Genomic DNA, 9,865 nt, shown 5'->3' with positions numbered 1-9,865 from the left:
GTACTGGCATTTTTTTTCGAAATGGCAGCCGGCACACGATAACCTCAAATTGTCATGCGCAGTATGCGCACTTTACTCTCGCGTGTCAAATATTTTTTGTAGCGGCAGCCTCGTGTGTTTTAATTTCTAATTAATTGTATTAATTTTTCTCACAGAAACATCAAAAGTGTTTATTCATAATAGTTAATGTTTATTGGGCTCATTTAACACTATCAAAATGGGAAAGAAAAATAAGAAACAAAACGTTGAAAACGGCAAAAAAAATGTGGAAAATACGCAACTCAAAGGAGGCTCCGCGATAGCGAAGGACAAATCAAAACAAAAAACTCCTGCCGCTGCTAATCAAAATAAAAACATAGCCCCTAAAAGCCCACAGCCATTTTCTCTTAAAAATAATAAAAATACTGTAATTCCGGCGAAAGTTGACGAACAAAAACTCAAAGAAGCGGCGACGAATATTGCCGGAAAAAAGAAAAGGAAGCGGAATAAAAAAACTAAACATAATGGAGAAAATGCTGCTTCTCCTAAAGATAATGCCTCTCCTGTTAAAGTTAAAAATGTCTCCGATGCTGAGGATGTTAAAGACGATGGTGTCGTGAGTCTCACGAAGAGGATTAAGAACCGATTGAAGTCCAAGATGAGGAAGGAGATCGCGCTGAAGGGAAAGTCTAAGCTGGGATTGGCAGATCCGAAGTTGGTGGCGAGAAAATTGGCGAAACTGAAGAATAAAGCGGAACCTCACAGTAAAGCGACGCAGCGGAATATCTTGATGCTTGAAAAGCTACAAAAAAAGTTAGTGCAATTTTATTTTCAAAATTCGTTTCAGAAATATTCACAAATAATCTAGTAAAGGAGGAATTAGGGCACGGGCTGGGCGGTTAGAACAAAAAACATTAATAATCATAATAATAATGGTTTATTAACATAAAATTCAATTTCTTTATCTACTACATACATACTTAGGTAAAAGATTTATCTGGATTATGTCTAGTCTGCCTAACTAGGTACAACCTGTTTTAAGGCAGACATTTATATGCAAAAATAAACAATAACATGACTACCTACTAGTTAATTTATTATAAAGTTATACAATATATTTACCATTTATTATTTAAGAATGTTTTTTAGTAAGTTTTCCAATTTTTCTGTACCTAAATCCAGTAACCATTTTATTACAAATTTATTGAATTGAATTCGGGTCATAGTTTTGTAATGTTCGGGTAACATATTGAATATTTTGGGGCCCAGAAATATAAAATTTCTTTGCCTGAATTCAGAGTTTGTGGTAGACCCCATGACCCATTTAGTTCGACTTCCTTTGTTCCTTTTAGGATTTGGTAGAATAATTTGCTTTTACAAACATAATTGAAGTCTGATATTTATTTGGTACTCAGTATTTTATATGTTTTTTTCTTAAATATTCTTATTAAAAGTCTTCAAATCCAAAAAAACATCAATAAATTGTGTTTATACTTGGAGAGATACATTTGAAACAGTTTTACAACTTCAAACCGCTCTCCTGAACAATTTACCAAATGTGACTTCCAGCATTTTAGCTTAAAGGTGTGGATATATAGTTATATGGTAATTTTATTTATTTAGTCATGCATTTCATAATATATACAGTTTTTTGTTCACTTATCCCAGCTGTATGAAACAGTACTTATGATTTTATTGTTATATTACTTTAAAATATTTTATTATTTAATTTTGTTTTTTACATTTATTCTTGAATTGTTTAAACTTTCTACTGAATATGCTGTATAATTTTTAGTTTTATTTTTATAAATCTTGGGTATAAGAAAATTCATGTTTTAAAAAAAATATATATCAAGCCAAATATGTTAGTATTATAAATTTTTGTAAAAGGCAGATTTGCCGTTTATGTTAATAAAATAAAATAAAATATGTATGTTGTTAAATTGTATATTTGTCTTAACTCAACACAGGACTTAAATTAAAAATAAAATTAAAATGTGTTGAGTCTTTTTTTAGGTTGATAAAAGAAGAAAAGAAACAGCACAAAAAGGGGGACAAAAATGACGCGTCGGCGACCTCGACCAAGAGTGGTTCCGATGATGAGGCCGACAGCGATGGTTCTGATGACGGTGGTCAACCCAAGGAGAAGAAGGCCAAGGCCAATGGGAAACAAAATAGCGAAGCAATTGAGAAAAAGAAAAAAGATGACCGACTTTACCTGTTTGTCGGAAATCTACCTAAAGATATTACGAGTGATGAGGTAAGTGCTATTCAGTGCGTCCTCACCCTTGTCTGCATCTGACAATGCATAGGGCACTGTATTAATACACTAAAGTCTGTTCATTATTACAAGAATTTTCAAATAAACAAACCAGCCGCGTGATATCTGACGGATAATAGCTCATTTCACATATATCATCTTAATCTAAACGGCACGGTTAAATTACAGTGGATTGACTTTTATTAGATTCATTAGTATTTGACAACATTTATAAATATATTTTTTTTTTATAAAACTCCATAGTTAATGACTTTAATAAAATATAAATAAAAACGCCCCGGTCAATATATTATTTAAAAAATAAATATCAGCATTCTTAAAATGTACCCAAATATTCCAATTTTGGTGACCATTTTCAACGAGTTGTAAATAACTCACTATTATAAATTGGAAATCAAGTTGGGGTAGAATAGGGTTTGAACCTCGGACCTCTGATCCATGAGTCCGCAACACTAGCCACAGGACCACTACCCTATTCAAATAATATAGCGAAACTTAGCAAAAGAGATTTTTATCAAAATCATTATTTAAATTTAGCGAGTACTCACGGGTAAAAATCCTGCAAAAGGAAATCGACTGGAGATTAGTCGGTCTCATGGTGTACTGGTTATTGCGTTTCCAGGCATTAAATAAGTAAATAATTGTAAAACAGTAAATATCGATCCACCTTATTGTATTTTATCATGCTGTGTAGATTTTTGCCATGGTGTGAAATGAGTCGATCACGCAGTGGGCTCGTGGTTTCAAATATGCGTATTTTAAACCTTGCTAGAAAATTTGTCTGACTTCGCACGAAAAAAATATTATCGTAATTTTTTTACTTATTTAAAAACAACAAAAAAACATAAAAAGAACTATATGTATGTAAAAACTCATAAAATACACGTTTAAGTCATACTATCAATGTAAATAATCAAAATCCAATTATAGCAAAAATTAATTCTTTTTGTGTTTATATACGGACATTGTCCATTTATACAATTCATAGGGATGAATATTACAATGTAAGAATAGCTAAAAACATTGAAAAAGAATAAAAGAAGCATTAACAAACATAAGGGACATCGAGACAAGATCTGGACTATTTTTTTTATTTATTTTTTTATTTTTATTATTTTACATATTTATTACAGCAATATACAAGTAATTATTTATACAACAAATTAATTCAGTAGTAAAAGTAAGCATACATATTTTTTATTTTTGCTGTTGGTTCATCTAAACTGCCTAACTAGGGATAGCTTCCCCGTTCTAAGGCAGTAAATTATGTATTTTATAATGATATTTAAAAGTATTTACAGTTTTATCATAATGTGTGCTTTTTCAGTCTTAAAGGTAAACAATGAATATCCAGAGAAAACATAAATAATACCAAAATCTCTATATCCTAAGTCCCAAGTCATTACTAGTAAAACAAGCAACCAGCTTACGTCCTTCTACATCGGACAACAAATTCTCTGACTCCCCCCGACCAACATGGATTAAGAATGCAGTCAACACCTTCCTCAGCCTGGCAATCCCACCACATTTCCACGAAACTGGGATAAGGTTATATACCCTCGGGCCTACATAATATTGCTGCCTTTGCGCTAAAAAAGTATTGACTCCTCTCTGTAGAATCAGATCCTTATTGGAGTGTCTAGTATTATGAACATGACAATCCCTTGCGTATTTTTCCCTGTTGAGATGTGTGACCGCTACTGACCTCAATATATACTGTTGACGAATATCCATCACTATTTATTTAGAACTCGTTTAAATCGTTGTAAACTGAAACCAAAAAAGTTCAGATCTTGTCTTGAGTTAACAATACGAGGAAGACGGGTCGGATCATTGGAGAAATAAGGCCATAGTTGGTTCTATGCTGATCGGTTAACAGTATTTCAACATTATAACACATCTACTCCATGTATCATTAAATAATAACTTATCTGTATTGTATTTTTTGACATGTATGAATTTTTACTATGCATATTGGTACTCGTCCATCTCATACTATTTGTGCCACTGAAAATATGACGCAAATGCGCATACTTATTTTATTAAAATCAAAATAGGCACAAAGTTGTTTATTTATGTTTTGAGTAGTCTTATAAGTGTAATGTGGTGATGTAGGCATACACAAGGAACATTTTTTGAAATAAATTATAAAATTAACAAAAATACAGTTATACATCTATGTCCACCCATCAAAGATACATAAAATGTATTCAGTGAGGGTTGAGTGGGTGTGGCTAAAGGAGAAGAGAGAGGGGTTTATGTGTGAGTTTAGTGAGAGAGAATATATTCAAAATTGGGCGATTATTTTTATCAATAATAAAATTGTTATTTACTGCTTTTCTAATTCTCAAGTTGTTTTTCCATTTTAGATCACGGAGCACTTTAAGGAAGCCGGACCTCTTCAAAAAATTAGGATACCAGTTCCTCGCAGAAACAAATGCAAGAGATTTGCTTATATCCAAATGGCAGATGAAGAAAGCCAACAGGTTAAAAAACTACTCTCCATAAATCAAATAAATAATAGATGGTTGTTGTAATAGAAATTGAAATTGTTAGGAAGAAATGACCTAAGTCAAATAGTAGCAACATATTTGAAGGGTACACGGCAAAAACAGGCTCATTAGCAACTAACAAATTTTGCAGGAGAGTAAAAAGAAGGGTAGGAACCTTATTTGTGGGACTCTGGGTTCATGTCATGTACCTACAAAGGGTTTTCAATTCATCATCATTATTCCATGTTCACTCTCTGTCGGCTGCCAGCTCCTGTGCATCCTCCCAAGTCAGGTTCGTGTCTCGTTGTTCTGACATGAACTGCCGACGAACAGTCAGCAGTGGACGTCCAGGACATTGAGAACCTGATGCCTTGTAAAGTAGGCAAGCGTGGTTAAGGCTCTCAGGAGGCATCCACAGTACATGGCCAAGCCGACCGTATCGCCTCCGCTTGATGACAGTTGTCACCGGAGTTTGCTGCGTCCGCTCTCTTATTACTTCATTCCACACAAAATCAAACCACCGCACACCTGAGATTCTTCTGAAACAATCAATAATCTCCCCATTTACCCAGTCTCTCGGGCACCTCTCTTGTCAGTTGTTGGTGTAAAGGGCCAACGATGCCAGTGATGCTGCTTTTCGGAAATTCCGAGTGGGTATCGTCGACGCCTGGTGCCGTTCCGTTTTCCAAGTTCGACACGGCTATTTTTATTTCAGCCAAATTCAATTAATGTAATACTGTTATATTCAAATATGACCCACAGTTTGTAATTTAAAAGAACCGCGCTCAAGTTATTGGTATAATTAAGTCAATCTTTGGTGTGTTCTGCGAATTTCGCTTAATTTTCTTCAAAAAGATTAACGCAAATCTGTCTCTTAAGGATGCTTTCTATGGACGATACCGCCGTTCAGCGCATCATTACAAGTGATGAGACGTCAGTGTATGAATATTAAATCATTCGACAATTTTCGGAGTGGCGCTTGCCAACTGAGTCAAAACCCAAAAAAACCACGCCAAAGTCACTCTGGGTACGTTTTCGTATCACAATTTTTAAACATATTTTTCTCTGTAGGGTCTATGTGTATTATACGTCCATGTTGAAAACAATTTACATTTCAGGTGTATAGTAAAATGTAAAAACATTTTTGTGAAATGTTTATTTTAATTTTAGAAAGCCCTTCTGCTCCACGGCAGCATGATCGGAACCAAAAAGATCAATATTCTCTTTGCGGACAAGAGCAAAGGAAAGTCAGTACTCATGGTAAGTATACTCGTCTATTTTTATATATTTTTGTCTTATTAAAGAACATTATGCCTAAGCATCATTTTTGATCGACGAAATCTGACATATACATATTACAAATGGTGAAGTGCTGATCAGAATGATGAAGTTGTGTCTTTAAAAATAAAAATTTATATATCTTATTATTATCGCTATGAATTTTTTAAGTTTTGTAATTTTGAAATTACTCCGCCCGTGATGTCACAAGTTCTCGTTGGTGAGTTCCACTAACATTTAAAAGTAGAGCTGCGTTGCGTAAAAAACACTGAACATTGAAAAAAATTACTACTTTTTTCTCAATGAGGAACTTCAGCCCTACAGGAAATTGGACACAATAAACATTTTCTTGCGCGCGGTAAAAATTAGAGGATCTAATTGTACTGAAAATGTAGGAAAAAATAATAGAAAATATTTTTATAAAACAAACTACTTTGAACGATGTCACTAGGATCAACCAATGATGAAGAGAATTATGGAAGATTTCCGGTTTGCTTGCCGTCAATGGAACAATGGGGAACTAGTTGAGAATAAGTGAAAGAGAACCTCTGACATCACACGCGGAGTCATTTCATCACAGCGCTGATAGCACGATATATAAAAATTGAAAAAAAATCTTTTGGCCTAGTTTAATAGTTTATTAACACATTTAAAAGAGCACAAAACTTCCTCATTGGTCCGAGGGTTGTGGTTTCCTCTCTTCCTCACCTGCCGATGAGCCTCTAAGATAGAAGCTTAGTGGGTTATTCCTCAACAACAAAAAAAATCTAGGGCTAATGTGGACGGTGCATTTATTTTTCAGCGTTAAATGCTGATAATAATTATTATTATTATGGATAACTTATATAGCGCCATTTTTGTAATATAATACCTCAAGGGCGCTTTACAAAGTGATTATATAAAGATATAAATTTAATTTTAGCTTTTTAATTAAAGAAAAATAATGTACTTTTTCATATTACTTTTTCACCACATGCTAAGAATTTATTCAAATGATTTAGAGAACAAGTGGGTTTTAAGTTTCTTCCGAAACATCACTTCACTCTCACAGTTTCGGATTTCTGCATTCCATGCCGTAGGGCCTGCGACCGCAAATGCACGTTCGCTGAACTTAGTGCGCTGTTTGCGTAGAGGTATAATAACTTTTCCTTTCGACGTAGATGTAGCTGATCTAAGTGTAAGACGTCTGTCAGCTAGTTCATCTGGAATGCAGAGTTCCCTTAGATATTCCGGAGCAGAGTTGTGCAGTGACTTATACATAAGTCAACAGAGTTTGTATTCCACCCTCTGTGGAAAACGTAGCCAGTGCAATTCCCGAAGTAGTGGAGTGATATGACTGAACTTACAGATTCCAAAAATAAGTCTCGCTGCGGCATTCAATACAGACTGTAGGCAAGTCATTTTATTCATTGGTAGACCTGCGTAGGTACGATTACAATAATCGACTCTAGACACTACAAACGCATTTACTAATTGACGGGCGGCGTCAACTGGCAAATTTGTGCGTATGCATTTAATCTGTCTCAGCTGGTAAAAGCATGAACTTATCGTTCTACTAATTTGAGCGTCAAGAGAAAGGTCAGAATGAAGGAAGACTCCCAGTAGTGTAACGGTGGGTAAAGCGGTACTCCTTACATCGGGTAGTGCCGTATCCTGAATCAAATTCTGTCGTCTGGCTGAAGCCATCCATAGTTGTTCCGTTTTAGATGGATTAAGTGTTAGTCTATTTTCAGCCATCCAGTTTCCTATTTTCTCAATGCATCCATTAATCAAATCAACAAGCACATTTCTCTCACCTTCGGTTAAACTGTATAATTTTAATCATCGCTTTTTTCTCAATAAATAATATTAATTTGTTTACTTTTCAGAGCAAGAATGCAAAATTGAATGTTCTACGGAAGGAAGCAACTCCCAATAAAGAAAAGGCGGTCGTTAAGAAAAACAAAAATAAACAAAAACAGAAGACAAAATAAATGTTTTTACGTTACAGGTTAGCGTTGTGAAAACGCTATTCGTGTGTTATGCAATAAATTTTTATTTTATGATAAGAATATGTTTGACATTAAATACTTTTATGAAAATTTGTTTTTTAATTCAACCAATCAAAGTCAAGGCGTTGGGGGCTTAAGACTTATCCATCGTCAAGCTTATACTGTGCATCCCTACACACAATTTTAATTTTTAAAAAGCTTATTTACTTAACAATTTGTCATGATCGTAGAACAATGACACATATTCAACTTTACATGAAAACGGGTAATTTTTTATTGTTTTCAAACCTGGAATATAAAGCCTTTAAAAACCTCTTCAAAATTAAATATAAAGAAAGTCTATGTCATATTTTTCGCACATCTGTCTTCTTGGTTTTTTTTTTTGGCTTTTTCCCCTCCCAACTGGGGTGTTCTAGCGAGTGTTGAGTTTCAGATTTTTATTTATTTACACATACGTTAGTACTATATAGAAGTTGGTGTGTTAACTTTAAGGGTTGCTTAACCCATCACTCAATGTAGACTAAATATCAGGTAGAATAACATTACGAATAACAAGTTAACAAAGAGAAAGCAGATAGCTGCTAAACTGCTGATATGTGCAGAAAAATACGTCCATAGAGAACTTATTTAAGTCCCCAAAATAAAAATATCTATAAACTGGCACTTCCTCTCTTCAATTCAATAAATAAACAGTTTATTTGTCATTCTGTAAAAATAACAAAAATGACTTGCGCGGTTGGTAGCCAAGCACTGATTTTGCCTTATCTTTGAGTCCCTTACTCTGTTTCGGAGACTTGCCAGATATGCTCCTGAAAGTCCTCATTTCTGACACTCTTGGCTTTTTCTGTATTGCACTGTCTGCTCTGCATTCGATCCCATGTCATGATGAGTCGTACACAAGTTTTATAGATTTTAATAGTGGAATATCATTTTTATATATCATCCGCAGATCTGAAATAATTGAAGACATGAGTGGATGAAGGTATTATGTGACAAAAACGAAAAGCAAAGATATCTATACTAAAAGTTTTGAACTGAAATACAATTATTGATAAAAAAAACACCTTCATTCACTCTCAAAATAGGTTTTCTGCGCAGAGTAATAATTATAGCATAGAACAAAAGCGTTCCAAACTTTTGGTTCGGTTTTAGTTTGACAACAAACGTGTAATTGACAATTACAGTTTGCCCTTGAAATTCTCAACCAAGCACCTACAGCCCATTGTATTTCAATAATCTGTAGCTTAATTCGTGGTCAATAAATCATAGAATGGTTTTTCTACTCAAAGGTTTTCTGCTACTTTTTGATGATACAGTTGGCTTTATCCAAAAGGGCTGCACATAAAATCTTATTTATTTATTTGACACTTTATATACATTTACAATATATATACATATAAGGGCAGGCATATTGTCTTAAGGCAATTTCTTCCTACCTACCCAAACCGTTCAGTTTGAGAAAATTATAAATACATGGACATATTAAATCTTACAATTTTATACAAAAATTAAAAGCAAAGATTAACAAAAATAAATACACATAAAAAAAAATTAACACTATACTATGAGGAGAGGGGATGGGAAGGAAAGAAGAAGGATAAAGGAACAATTTAGATAGTGACATTTCAATCTTGACTTAAATGTAAATAAGGCGTCTCTAACATTAGTGGGTAGATTATTCCACAATCGAACGGCTACTACTGTGAAAGAGGAGGCAAGAAAATTAGAGCGATGACAGGGTATTAAAAGGGTTTCAATCGTTACTAGAACAAAGAGATAGTCCGTGTTGTGAAAGAGGTTGGATGAGCTCTCTCAGATAAACAGGCGAAGTGGGATATTGTGAA

The 9,865-nt window shown here is 34.1% G+C and overlaps 1 protein-coding gene across 1 annotated transcript; it reads left to right on the top strand.

Moving 5' to 3' along the window:
• Positions 1-8,111, top strand: LOC148273606 (uncharacterized). The gene is made up of 5 exons (XM_088238437.1): positions 1-792; positions 1,996-2,239; positions 4,630-4,746; positions 5,923-6,012; positions 7,899-8,111. The coding sequence occupies exons 1-5, from the start codon at positions 218-220 to the stop codon at positions 8,001-8,003; spliced, it is 1,131 nt and encodes a 376-aa protein (XP_088094563.1). The 5' UTR covers positions 1-217; the 3' UTR covers positions 8,004-8,111.
• Positions 8,112-9,865: the final 1,754 nt, after the last annotated feature.

Source organism: Micrasema longulum, unplaced genomic scaffold (assembly GCF_059751315.1).
Source record: "Micrasema longulum isolate JH-2025_06_02 unplaced genomic scaffold, ASM5975131v1 h1tg001897l, whole genome shotgun sequence".
Lineage (NCBI taxonomy): Eukaryota > Metazoa > Arthropoda > Insecta > Trichoptera > Brachycentridae > Micrasema > Micrasema longulum.
Note: the sequence above shows the minus strand (reverse complement) of the source record. Positions and strands in the feature narration are given on the sequence as shown.

What these genes read in the sequence shown, in the direction of transcription:
- LOC148273606 (XM_088238437.1), top strand. Translation starts at nt 218, where the DNA reads ATGGGAAAGAAAAATAAGAAACAAAACGTTGAAAACGGCAAAAAAAAT. An exon ending in CTTGAAAAGCTACAAAAAAA is followed by an intron (nt 793 to 1,995) that starts GTTAGTGCAATT and finishes GTCTTTTTTTAG; the next exon opens with GTTGATAAAAGAAGAAAAGA. An exon ending in AAGATATTACGAGTGATGAG is followed by an intron (nt 2,240 to 4,629) that starts GTAAGTGCTATT and finishes TTTCCATTTTAG; the next exon opens with ATCACGGAGCACTTTAAGGA.